Source organism: Colias eurytheme, chromosome 30, assembly GCF_061535395.1.
Source record: "Colias eurytheme isolate Ceu_HAF_F1 chromosome 30, ilColEury1 Martin Lab GWU primary, whole genome shotgun sequence".
NCBI classification, from domain to species: Eukaryota; Metazoa; Arthropoda; class Insecta; order Lepidoptera; family Pieridae; genus Colias; species Colias eurytheme.
Window position 1 is genome coordinate 3,268,945 of NC_143009.1, and position 14,489 is coordinate 3,283,433.

Below are 14,489 nucleotides of genomic sequence, written 5' to 3' on the forward strand. Positions count from 1 at the left end.
AATGTATTGTTACAAAATTAGGTGTACCTCAAGGCAGTGTTCTGGGCCCAATGTTATTTCTAATTTATATTAATGACATAGTTTATTTAAACTATAATAAGAGTATTTCTATTTCACTGTGTTATTTTTTAAACTGTATCTTTTAATAATTGTGACGTGTGCTCGTAAAAACTTTATTTTCTAAAAAGTGTTTGTACTTAATAACTGTATTGAGATATCCATTGTTAATACATTTTTCTATAGCACATGTGTTATTCTGATAACCTATAGTATAAAGTTTCATCCAAACCTGTCCAGTAGTTTCATGACAAACATTTATTTATTTATTTATTTATTTATTTTATCATAACATCAAATTACCATTACAGGCTTAACCTAATGCGGTATTGACTTACACTAAAAACTTTACACAGAAAAACTAAAACTAATAATAAAACAACTTAAACTTACGAACTAGATAGTAATCTAAGGAATAAATTAACACGATAATAATACAATAATTAATAGCTAATAATATACAAAAGAACCTTTACTAATTCACCCAATGGGCACGTAAAAATGTCCACTTTGCCATGGACGTCATTGAGAATGCGTAGTGCTCGCACGAGAGGAGACTTCGCGAGCAGCATGGTTCGCGCCTGAGGGACGTAAAGTAGCGGCGGCCTGTGACGCTTCTCAGTGTACTTGTCCGGCACACATAAAGAAAGGGATTGCAGCATTCCAGGGTTATGTGCAAATCCCCGCAATAATTTAATTAAATACAGCGCAAGGGAAAATTCCCGTCGCACTCTAAGTTCATTGTACCCTACCATACCCAGTATGAATAAGGTAGGATACATTAATGGGTAAAAGGGGTATACCCCGTAAAGTTTAAAATAAAGGTGTCTAACGAATTTATTTTGAACCCGCTCTAACATGACATTATATTTTTCTTCGTGTGAAGACCAAATAATGGAGTTGTGCTCCATGTGGCTGCGTATTAACGCGTTGTATAGCACTTTTACAGTTGCTACATTTGTAAAGTCCCTTACGTGCCGCAGTAGAAACCCAAGATTTTTGTAAGCCTTTTTGCAAATATTTGTGATGTGCTCACGAAACATCAGGTCCGGTGTGAAGTATACTCCTAGATCACGCACCTTATTCACCCGTTGAATAGGTACGGATCCAAGCGAGTAGTTGTAGTGTATACTCTTATTCGCGCGAGTGAAACTGACTACGGAGCATTTAGCTATATTGAAATGTAGCTTGTTTTGCTGACTCCAGCTGAAGATGTTTAGCAAGTCACTTTGTAGACGCTCACAGTCCGTCTCCTCGTTTATTCGGAGAAAGACTTTCAGGTCGTCGGCAAAAAGTAGGCACTGACTGTACTCCAGAACATCCGGTAAGTCGTTAATCATTAGAACGAACTCCAGAGGACCGAGATTGCTGCCTTGACTTACGCCAGACCTTGTAAAGAAGGGCTCGGACTGACTTCTATTGTAAGAAACATACTGCTGCCGGTCCTGCATATACGATGCCCAGAATTGCAAGAGTTTCGGTGTGCATCCTACTTCCGCCAACTTCCTCAATAAGACATCATTGTCGACGGTGTCAAATGCTTTTTGGAAGTCCAGGTATACTACGTCTACCTGTACTCCTGCATCCACCGCCGGAACTAAGTTCGCCATAAGATTGAGTAAGTTAGTGGAAGTACTACGCGCGGGCCGAAACCCATGTTGTGCATCGCACAGCTGCCCCGATACCTGCTCGTACACCCTGTGATGTATAGCGGCCTCAAAAACCTTTGCAGGCGTTGATAGTACTGCAACAGGTCTGTAATCATGTACGCTGTTACACAATTTAGCCTTGGGCACGGGTATCACTCGCGTAGTTTTCCATAGTGTTGGAAATGTATTTACATTCAAACACGTATTGAAAATATGCAACAGTGGCTCAGCCAGCACTCGAGCACAATCTTTGAAAATAAAAGCTGGTATACCATCCGGGCCGGCTGAACGTTTTGGCTTCAACCGTGCTAGCGCCTTCCTCACGTCGGCAATGCTAAGAGCATCTAGACTTATGCGCGCGCTGTTGGCTCCGCACTGACTCGCTACCTGGGTGTCAAGAACTGGTGGCCCTTTGTTATAAACCTTTTTAAAAAAGGCTGCGAATTCTTGAGCACACTCTTTATCCGTTAGCGGTATACCTTCTTTCATAATAACATTTACCCTATTTGATGAACCACGTCTCGACTTTATATATTGCCAAAATTGTTTGGGGTCCTTAGAAAATTGGTTTTGAATTTTATTTACATGTGCTTTATAAGCATCATCAATACCATTTTTTACTATTTTCCTATACAGTGAAAATTCTCTATAATCACAGTCTAATTTTGTTTTTTTATATTTTTTATGTAGTAGAGATTTTGTTCTAATATTTTTTATTAAGTCTACAGTGTACCAATCTGGATAATGATATTTTAAGTTGGTGCTCTTTTCTGTTTTTTTGGGAACACATTCCTCTAGTATACTGTTAATTGTAAGATAAAAATAATTTAGAATATCCTCCATATCGTGCATTTTATACAGTGCGTCCCAATTTACCGACATTAGCTTTGAGTATAACATGTTATAGTCAGCTTTATAAAAGTTCCACCTTGGCCGCAAATCATGAGCTATCGAATCCGTCGGGTGGCGGACGGCGGGCGCAACGGGCGCTACGGGGGCGAGGCTCACGCGCACCGCGAGCGGTGGGTGATACGCGTCCACCGGCACGAGCGTCTCGTCCGCCGCCGACACACATACCGGCTGCTTCGTTCCCGCGTCGAAACCCGTACACAGCACCAAGTCTAACTGACGGCCTAAGCTATTCTGAACGTTATTACATTGGGTGAATTCGCAAAAGTGTATAAAATATTCAAAATAATTTTTAACATTCACTGAGCACGAATACATATTAAAATCTCCAACAATTATTACTTTCCTATACTTAGTACAAAATTCCTCCAGTATTCTAAATAAAAGTAAATAGTCCCGGTCCGGACTGTTAGGCGGAATGTATACTACACAACACAGAAACAAATAATTATTATTTATAAAAATGTTTGCACAGGCCACTTCAAACTTACAAGAGTCTATAGACACGAACGGTATACATACTTGTCGCAGCTCGTACCGCGGCGCGGCCACAAGGAGCGCGCCGCCCTGCTTGCGCCCATCAGCCCTGTCGCAGCGCACTATGTGGTATCCCGCCGGTACAAGTTCCAAGTCGTGTATGGAATCAGTGCAGCCAGATTCGGTGATCGCGAACAAATCGGCATTCATCAAACCTAGGTTATTTCTAAATTCCGTTACCTTTGTTCGAAGACCCCTTGCGTTTTGATAGTATAAGTTAATAGTTCTATTTAGTGGCACCTTTTTTTGTTGATTTCCGAAACCAAGTCCACTCACTAAATTGTGCATTCATTGGCCAAATTTCCGGCTGGTTTAATTTGTTATACAGTGACTCTGGTAGACCAATTATGAACGATGCGTAGTCGCGTTGGGATTTATGAATGATTTTTTCAGTTTTAATACCAGCATCGGAACCACATATGCTTTCCACGTAAGTAGTTACGGCTTCTAGCGTTGTTTCAGGTTGCAATCTCCAAACATGTAAGTATTTCTTTCGCTCCATACCTTTTAATGCTAAACATTCCGCATTCTTCCCCACTCGTACGTTACTCAGTTGCTTTAGATTAGATTTATGTTTTTTTTGTACGGTCTTCCATTCGTCAATCTTGCTATGCTCCTCATTTCTGGGGCTTTCATCGTCTGGTATTGAACCCTGTGTTACATCTGTAACTGTGCTTAAACAAGGCTCCGTGCGACTTTTTGTAGCCCTTGTGAGCTTGTCTTCTTGTCTCTCTATACTGCTGTTACGTATAATATTCCTATTGTTATCAGAAGATGATTTACATAACTCAGTTGATGCGATATTAGAAGTTGTTTCCATTAAATTATTGGTAGTTTTCATTTCTAAAGCGCGCACGATGTTCAGTATACATCCTAAACTAGACTTCGTCTCATCAAATTGTTTTTGGAGATACTTTATTGCAGTGTCTTGGCTTTCCAAACGAGAAACGATTTCGCTACGCAGTTGATGTAATTGTTCTAACAGCATAGCATCCGTACTACTCGGAGAAGAACTTATTAATCGATTCCCGCGCTGAGTATTAACAAAAGTGGGCGAATTGAAAGAACTCAAATTCAAGGAATCAACACATTCCGAACATACCCATTTCTTCCTATAGTCTAACGTAAATGCCTTAAATAAATCCCGCTCAATATTCAAACATTTTAAATCATATGTTTTCTTGCAATATTGTTTCGAGCATTCCATAAAACATTCATCGCTTATCGGTGATCGACAGGTGTTACATCTATTGTGACTCATCGTGACCGTTGGTTCAAACGGTTTCTTCGTGCGAACAATATGCGTATAGGTAGCAAACGCTGAATAAATCGCAGCTCGTCCTTGTCCCCCGAGGTGAGGCGGAGCCTTCCTCCGCAACGTAATTAGGTCAAGGTCGTAATTAATTCTAGTACGAATCTTCAATTGACTCATCGAGATATATTACTAGAGGGGTTATTCCAAACAAAAACATTGCGCGCGGCCGATGTGGTGGGGTACGTGTGGAACGAGCGAGGCGTGGCTTCAAGTTCAAAGATTAAGCAATGCGTGCAGATGCGACACATTGTGCAATCTGTTTACTCGGTACTATCTGGTGGTACTGATACTAGGGAATTAATAAAACGAGGATTTTATATTAAACTATGTATTTTAATTTCCTTTAAATAATATCAATTTATTAAGCTTTTGTCGTTTTGTGTAGTAATCAATAGTTTTATCAGTTTTTGCTTCATGATGTAATTTAAATGGATACGATGATTCAATGTTGATGGCGTTTACGTATAAGAAACTCACATTTTGAAAAATCTCACGCGAGATTCGAGGATGGGGGAGGGGTTGAATAAATTCTCACGACATCTCACCAGGGGGGGAGGGAGGTGCAGAAAATTTTAAAAAACACCTCACGTAATTTATGGACGCCCCCTTACTCGATCACAATTTTTGTAACTTTACTATAAACGGAACTACATTTAAAAATATACTTTATTTATTGAGTTATAAGGTTGCTTCCATTCTGTTTATTTACATTCTCAAAAACATCAATCGCTGCAGAGGTGGCTTGCGACAAAGGCGGCTTGTGTCAAAGGCATCGGCGATATCATTTAAGAACATAATATTATGTACTTTAGGCAAACTTGTTATAAGATCTATTTTACTTTCTTATTAGTCCATTTGACAAGGATATTGGGTAAGATACCTATTGGAATAATTTTATTATTATGTATGTACTTATTAAATCCGCGAATAAAAAAAATTTTTAGTCGTGAATATAGAAATTGGGTCGCATTTTTTTAATCCGCGAATAGTGAAAACACGAATAAAGGAAGCGCGATTAAGGAACTTTTACTGTATTAGTTTCTGTGAATGTTGTGTTTATTTGTAATTGTTGTGCATAATAATTTATAAATCCTGAATATTGGAACAACTATTGATTAGGCTTTTTTTAATAAATAAAAATAGGTAAATAAATAAATATTACTTAATATAACCTACCGTTTTACTTTGCGTAGTCGGGTAAAAGTATAAATATTTAGGTACTACACCACGGTAATCTTTCCTAGTAGATATTGTATATACATAGTTAAAAAAATCCAGTTACATTTTTTTAACAGACTCATCGATAGTGTCACGTCTGTGCTGTTAGTCTATGAAAAATGGCGCGAAACGCAGAACGCGTGGTGATTTTTCGCAAAATGATAACAATATTAGTAAAATGCATGACTTACTCATAATAAGGAAACTTACTGGTGAAAAGTCACTCCTCGGGCTTTGTTTGTATTATGGGAACTGTTAAAACAATATCTAAGCAAACACGAAGGCATTTTGAACAGAGCAATAACACGTGTTGACGCGGCAAGCGGGGGGCACAGTCCGACACAGACTAAAGAGACTTGTGATTCTTACCTCTAGCTCGTGTTAAAGAGAGTGTAGTAGCGATCGCCTCTCTAGTACGTAGTACATTCTATCTCGATGAATTGACTTTGGTATTTATAATCACAGGATACAATTTACTTTAAAGGCAAAAATTGCGTGAGGTTAAACTTGGAATTTTTAAGAAACCGAAAAACACGTCCACACTGCACAAGACTTAAAACAATGATTGAACATACATATATCCACACAAACTTATTGTTTCTAGGTATCTAGGAGTTCTACCCAACACTTACGTGTTTATGAAGCAACTAGCAGAACACGTCGTTTATGAGAATCGTGGAAAACTACCAGCTGTAATTCTTCGACCATCCATAGGTAATTTATGCAATCTATACTTATTACTTATTCACTACTAGCTTCCGCCCGCGACTCCGTCTGCGCGGATGTCGGTCTTCGCGTGGATGGTTTATTTCTCCATTTCGAGTAACTCTGACAATAACATCTTATAAATATCTATTGGACTCAAATACGGCTAGGCCTATAATAATACCCAACGTGTGTTCGCTGTTCTACAGTAAACGTCTATGGATAAAACTGAAAAATTAAGATTATGTTTTTCTTCGTATTTTTTCTGGATAAAAAGTATCCTATTTTACGCCCAGGATAATAAGGTATAATTATACCAAGTTTCATCGAAATCGAACCGTTAGTTTTCACGTGATGTCTTCACATACAGACAGACAGACAAAAACTTTTTTAATCACATATTTGGGTTTAGTATCGATCCAGTAACACCCCCTGCTATTTATTTTTTCAGTATTTTCAATGTACAGAATTGACCCTTCTACAGATTTATTATATTATGTAGGTATAGATATAGAGTTTGTTTGTAGAACGCGCTAAACTCAGGAACTACTCGTCCGATTTGAAAAATTATTTCGGTGTTAGATAGCCCATTTATTGAGGAACGCTATATATCATCACGCTAAGACCAACAGGAGTGGAGCACTGCGGGTCAAACCGCGGGGCACAGCTAGTCATATTATATTTTACTGATTGGTAGACAGAAAAGAGAGAGCTTCAGATAACTAATATTTAGAATACTTATGATATTATATAGCTCAATTGTTTTTGTTGAAGTAGATTGTTTGAACATGCTCATCTCAGGAACTACTGGACCAATTTCGAAAATTCTGTCATCGTTGGATATGTACGTGATCCCTGAATGCTAATAATATACTATTGATGCTTGTTATAAAATAACTTGAAATCTTTGGTCACTATGCATGTCTTCATCCTTTACCCAATAAGACCTCTCATCTTTCTTATAAGCTATATTTACAACTAGCTGTTCCCCGCGGTTTCACCCGCATTGCTCAGCTCCTGTTGACCTTAGCATGATGATATATAGCCTGTGCTATAGCCTTCCTCGATAAATGGGCTATCTAACACTGAAATAATTTTTCATATCGGACCAGTAGTTCCTGAGATTAGCACGTTCAAACAAACAAACTCTTCAGCTTTATAATATTAGTATAGTTACAGGTGTACTTAATTAAAACTTAAATTGACTTTGATTATTTATAGATTTTATTGGTTATACTTATTCGGTGTTAATTTCAGTTATATCCGCAAATGTGGAGCCCATACCAGGCTGGAATGCGTCCCTAAACGGTCCTCTTGGCGTCATGATAGCTAATGCTAAAGGTAAATTATTTATTTACTAGCTTTCCGCCAGCGGCTTCGCCCGCGTAGTCAAAGAAGAAAGAAGAAAGAAAGAAAGAAAAACATTTATTTGACAACACAGCGTGACACATCAAAAAGTAGACAGTAAAGAAAAGAATACATACAATTAACACAAAAAATTCAACAAGAAAAGAGAAAAAAAAAAATAAAAAATATTAAAACCCTGCCCGCAGTACCGCCAAAAAGGACCTAGTTCAGTTTGTGCCAGGCATGAGCCTAGCGCTGGTTTTCAACTACCTAGAACCTAGTTTCGACTCACGTATGTGAAGCGACGCAATAATAATAATAAATTAAAAATAATGTGATAAACATAATATTACATACATATATATCATATCGTGAAAAACGTAGAGATTGTCTAATCTAAAAATGAACGCCCTTCCACTAAACTTAATTGTTTCAATGTGTGAGGACAAATAATTATTGAACCACTTTTATATGTGTGCGCGCGGCGATTCTACTGCAAACTTTGACTTTCGCGCACTGATTTGTCAACTAATCGGGCGATCAGTTCAGGTGCCAGCATTGTATGGCGGGGAGAGTGCGCTATGTACGGAATGACACGTCCGTTCTGTCGTGCATCGCGTCATTTATGCACTAGTTGGCCAACTGGTCCTGTCGTTCGGGCATGGACAGGACTGGAGGACTGAACGACCAATGAGGCAGACCAATTTGTGTGTATTGCGTCTATACACGTACTTTGAATGTGAGCGTAAACACAGTGGAGGGGCGTTCATTTTTAGATTAGACAATCTCTACCCACATAAATATCCAAATAAAAAGTTTCCCTTGGTTCCAAACAAACGTACCTACATCTATACATTCTTAGACTTTCTGGTTTGAATAGAACAATAGCGTAAATTTTATATACACACATTCACACTTTATCAAAAAATAATCAAATTCGTTCTTGAACTAGTAATTATTTAATGAATTTCACAACGAAACGTTATTAGCCTAATATAACAAACATATTTAGATAAACACAATCATGTTTTGAACATCTACGAAGAATCAAACGTTCGACGACATGTGACATCTGCCCGCACTTGGCCAGCGTGGTGGATGATGGCCTGTACACATAGGAGGCCCGTATCCCAGCAGTGGGAACGTATATGGGCTGATGATGATGATGAATCATGTTTTAAGTAATGAAGATTTCATTAAATAAATATATTTTCAGGTATTCTACGTACTGTGTTATCGGACCCAGATCTGAGAGCAGATTATATTCCCGTAGATGTCGCTATTAAAAACTTTATAGCCGCGGCCTGGATTCGGGGAACTAAAAAGTGAGTTATTAATTAAGGCCTATTTAAACTAGAGCGGTATCCGCTACCGCCGTACTCGCGCGTGGGTCTAGACGCCGATTAGAGTCTCTATCTTAATATAAATCTCGTGTCGCAATGTTTGTCCTCAAGGGACTCCTTAACCACTTAACCGATTATAATAAAATTCGCACACCATGTGCAGTTCGATCCAACTTGAGAGATAGGATAGTTTAAACATGTAGGTACCACGGGCGAAGCCGGGGCGGACCGCTAGTAATATACTATGTAAGAGACAGAGTCAGTGTGATGATATACAGGGTGTAATCGTTAAGTGTGCACATCCGATAATTCCGTAACTATTGCAGATATTAAAAAACTTTATACTGATATCGAAAGCCCTTTACCTAATGAGTAAAATGACAACAATAAATTTTTAAAAATAAAACGGGAAATATCCAAAAATTTTCCACCAAACACTCCCATAAATTTAGTATGAGATATGACTATCCTAAACATGTAATATGAAAATTTTGGTTCTTTTTTTGAATTTGTGCTTAAATTACTTCGTAAATTTTAATAAAAATTCATTTAGAAACTGTAAACAGAGCTCGATGTGGAATACAATTATATTCCAAAACGAGGACGTCACTTCGAACATTTGCTTTGAACACAAAATGTATGGAAAATTCAATGTATGGGAGTGTTAAATGTAACTTGTTTGGATATTTCCCGTTTTATTTTTTAAGTTATTATTGTCATTTCATTCATTAGGTAAAGGGCTTTCGATATCAGTATAAAGTTTTTTGATATCTGCAATAGTTACGGAATAATCGCCTGTGCACACTTAACGATTACACCCTGTATAGACTATAACCTTCCTCGATAAATGGGCTATATAACACTGAAAGAATTTTTCAAATCGGACCAGTAATCCCTGAGATTAGCGCGTTCAAAAACAACTCTTCAGCTGTATAATTTTACTAGTGGTCCGCCCCGGCTTTGCCCGTGGTACCTACATGTTATATACCTAATATTGGTGTATTTTTTTCAGCCAAGTACTTACTTGAATTAAATTGATCGTTTAAATTGAAATATAACGTCAAAACAGACGGGAGTCTAATAATTTTACTAATATCTGGCGTCTGCGTAAAGCTTCGACATTGAATTCCAAAAACGGCCTGTGAAAAAACCTTTATAATGGGCAAATTATAGAATATTTTTCAGCCCAGAAACAAATTATGAAGTGGCAACTGGCAAATAATAATATATAAATATAATTACTAAAATCTTAATAAGTCATATTTTTTTCGTACTTCTGAAATCAGCATTTCCGGCTGAAATTAGATTCTATAATGTTTGTGAATAAATGTTTGTCTATATTCTATACTAGGTTTCCGCCCGCGGCTTCGCCCGCGCAGTCTAAGAAAAACCCGCATATTTCCCATTCCCGCGGGATTTCCGGGATTGCGTCATTTTCCCGGGATAAAAAGTAGCCTATGTCCTTTCTCGGGTATCAAAATATCTCCATACCAAATTTCATGCAAATTGGCTCAGTAGTTTAGGCGTGAATGAGTAACAGACAGACGGACAGAGTTACTTTCGCATTTATAATATTAAGTATGTATTTACAGATTAGAACCAACAGACGATATCCCCATCTACAACATATGTGCTGGGTCTCTGAACACGATTACAATGCAGGAGATGGTCGACAATGGTATTGCTGTCATGGATATCATGCCATTCGATAATGTTATATGGGTCTCGAATAACCCTAAAGTCTCGAGTTCCAGACTGCGGTATAATATAAGTGTGAGTTAATTTATTTACTAGCGGAGTCCCGCGGTTTAATCCGTAGTGCTCCGCTCCTGTTGGTCTTAGCGTGATGATATTATATAGCCTTAAGCCTACCTCGATAAATGGGCTATCTAACACAGGAAGAATTTTTCAAATTGGACCAGTAGTTCCTGAGATTAGCGCGTTCAAATAAACTAACAAACTCTTCAGCTTTATAATCTTATATATAAAATTCTCGTGTCACAATGTTAGTCTGCATACTCCTCCGAAACGGGTGGACCGATTCTCATGAAATTTTCTGTGCATATCGGGTAAGTCTGAGAATCGGCCAACATCTATTTTTCATATGCACCACGGGCGAAGCCGGGGCGGGCCGCTAGTATTAGTATAGATTAGTACAAAAAGAAAGGACAAGGCAGAAAATGAACAATATAAAATAATAAAAGGCATCATTTGTAAATTGTACAACAGGCATTCTGACTGTGCATTTACATCAAACGAGCGAATGCTCATTCTAATCCCACTATGTCAAAATATTTTAGTGTAAACCTGTAAACATGCATAGAGCATTCTTTCGTTGTTCTTAGTGCGTTCTAAAAGATTCTATGGAATGTTCTAATACTGAACAACACTGAATACGAGTTTTCGTTTACACTAAAAGGTCACGAAATAATAGGTACTCTTGCTCAATGTTCGTTTGATGTACCTAAATGCACCGTTAGGATTATTTACTCCTACTATGCAAAGAATTAGTTGAATCCTTCCAATATATAGAAATCTAGTCTGTCCGTCTGTCTGTTTGCGATTTTCATATTAAAGTAGATATTAGGTACCTATTTGTATGTAAGAAATGAACAAACATATTTTTCGATAAATGATAATATTTTTGACGTGACAACGTCTTATAATTCGATATAGCCGGCTGCACGCACGAAAAAACATGACTCATGCGGCGTTACCTCGCTCTGAGGCGTTCCATGTAAGACTTGAAGTGCACGCGAGAGCGCGGAAAGAGCGACAAAGAAGCACAATCGGATGTTGTCACGTTCAACTATCGTCAGTAAACCGACTTTACAGACAACCAATTTTTTGTATAAAATTAATATACCTAACTTTTTCAGGTTTTATTCGAACATTTGTTGCCATCTTTATTTATTGATTTACTGTTGTACTTAATGGGGAAAAAACCACTGTAAGTATTTATTACATGTAATATATTTAATTTATCTTTATTTTTTTAGGTACTAAAATGTTTGTATGTCTATATACTATTGCCAGTGCAGAATAATAACTAGTAGCTAGCTACTAGTTATTATTCTGTGCTATTGATTTCTCATCATTCGCACTTAGTCGATTACCTACTTAGTAATTCTATAACCCCAATTAATTATTTTTGTCACCTCTCTTTAATTAACTGTCACGCAATTTAAATACTACTATTGTTTAAGTATATTTTACGTATCTGCGTCTGAAAATCTATACGTTGCTTTGATCAAAGTAACAACTGTGAAACCCTGTATAGATGTAAACTATAGCGTGTGTGCAGTATGGCTGTTGGGCTGTGCCGGTATGTGCGTGGCGAGGCCGGGGAGAGTACGGACCGTTCAGTTTCAAACTCAAACATTTATATGTCAATTAGACTTTTTTTATTTATTATTTATTTATTTATTATTCTAACTCGTGCTCTTTCTTACCCGGTCCCCACACATACCTACACCGCGGTACAGCGGTTGCGGTCAAGCTTATAATCCCAGACGTATTTTTCAGACTGGTCAAAATACAACGAAGAATATACGTAGCGCAAATAGCATTACAATACTTTACGACGCAGCAATGGACGTTCTGTAATGATAACTTTATTAAATTGAGAAGTGTGTTGAAGGAAGATGATAAGAAGGAGTTCTATTATGAAATAGAGAACATTGATCATTGGAGTTACATGGTGGACTCAGGTTATGGGGCCAGGAAATACGTTTTGAACGAAAAAGATGAGGATCTGCCGAAGGCCAGGGCGCATTATAAGAGGTAAGGAAATCTATACTAATTTTAATTTTTTAATTTTAATTTTATTTATAAAGCTGAAGAGTTTGTTCGTTTGTTTGAACGCGCTAATTTCAGGAACTACTATAACATATTATTATGTTTATCCGTCCGTGTAAATATTACAAGTGTTTAGCTAGAGACTTATTTTAAATTCTTATAACGTAAAAAATTCATAAACGTAGTACGCAAAATTTGCGATAAATAGGTACATAGTATCGAAAAATATCGCCTCAAATTTGATGATAAGTAACACGTGTCAAGTCGCACTTGATCACACTATATATAAATAGAAATAGAAAGCGTTTTATTTACCACCATGTAAAAAAAATATAAATCTTAATAATCTAACACAGAACAGAAAAAAAAGACGTGTGGCACTCGGGGACTGCCATGGTAAAGCTATTGCAATGCATAGCATGCCTTCAAGCCACACCTCCGAGCCCGTCAGAGTGGGGAGCGTGAGGTTTTTTCGTTACGGAATTTCTCGATTCGGTCCCCGCGCTCATGGCCCGCGATAGAAGCTATGCAATAGCTTAAATGGTGGCAATGGTGGCAAAAAAGACTCCCCGTCAGCGAAGCAGCAACCATTAATTAAAATGTATTGCTTGCTTGTATAAAAACCTTCATTTTATATTAATTAACTAGCTGTGCCGCGCGGTTTCACCCGCTCCGCTCCTGTTGGTCTTAGCGTGATGATATATAGCCTAGCCTTCCTCGATAAATGGGCTATCTAACACCGAAATAATTTTTCAAATCGGACCAGTAGTTCCCGAGATTAGCGCGTTCAAACAAACAAACTCTTCAGCTTTATAATATGAGTATAGATTTGTATCGTTGCAGTGGAAACACAAGTAGGTATGATTATGGAATTATGCTAACATTGTAAAATTATTTGCAATTTATTAACGCATTTATTGGCTAGGTAATTGTGTATTTTGATTACAATTAGTATTTAATATTGGCATAAATTAGCATCGTGACCTATTTGCGTTGTGCGTCACTGGAACTGAAATTGTGGTTTTAAATTATATTCGCATTTTTCGCTTCGCCCGCGTTTTCAAAGAAAAACCCGCGTAGTTCCCGGTCCCGTGCGAACTCCGGGATAAAACCTACCCTTTGTGTTAATCTAAGTAACCCTCTATATGTGTGCTAAATTTCATTGTAATCGGTTCGGTATTTGCGTGAAAGAGTAACAAACATACACATACACATCCATCCTCACAAACTTTCGCATTTATAATATTAGTAGGATTGGTTAATAATCTTGAACAATATTTCCCGCGGTTATACCCCTATTGCTCCGCTCTTAATGGTCAAGTGTGGTGATATCCTTCCTCGATAAATGGGCTATTTAACACCGAAAGAATTTTTCAAATCGGACCAGTAGTTCCTGAGATTAGCGCGTTCAAACAAACAAACTCTTCAGCTTTATAATATGTTTTAGTATAGATAAGTTTTTTTTTTAAATAAAAAGAAAACATCAAACTAAGAACGAGAGATTTATTTCAGACAACCTTGAATAAATACAGGAATAACAATGTAGGACGGAGTCAGTTGTTACGTAGGTATTGGCTTTAACGAAATAAACATGAAATAATGTAGGTAAAT

At 37.5% G+C, this 14,489-nt stretch overlaps 1 protein-coding gene across 1 annotated transcript in view; it reads left to right on the forward strand.

Moving 5' to 3' along the window:
- The window catches only part of LOC149895762 (fatty acyl-CoA reductase 1-like), a 30,175-nt gene that overhangs the window by 13,424 nt on the left and 2,262 nt on the right, over window positions 1–14,489 (forward strand). Inside the window, exons 8-13 of the mRNA XM_090118487.1 lie at window positions 6,290–6,399; window positions 7,648–7,731; window positions 8,954–9,062; window positions 10,673–10,853; window positions 11,960–12,030; window positions 12,606–12,863. Coding sequence (XP_089974613.1) covers window positions 6,290–6,399; window positions 7,648–7,731; window positions 8,954–9,062; window positions 10,673–10,853; window positions 11,960–12,030; window positions 12,606–12,863 — 813 coding nt within the window. The remainder of the gene's footprint in view (window positions 1–6,289; window positions 6,400–7,647; window positions 7,732–8,953; window positions 9,063–10,672; window positions 10,854–11,959; window positions 12,031–12,605; window positions 12,864–14,489) is intronic.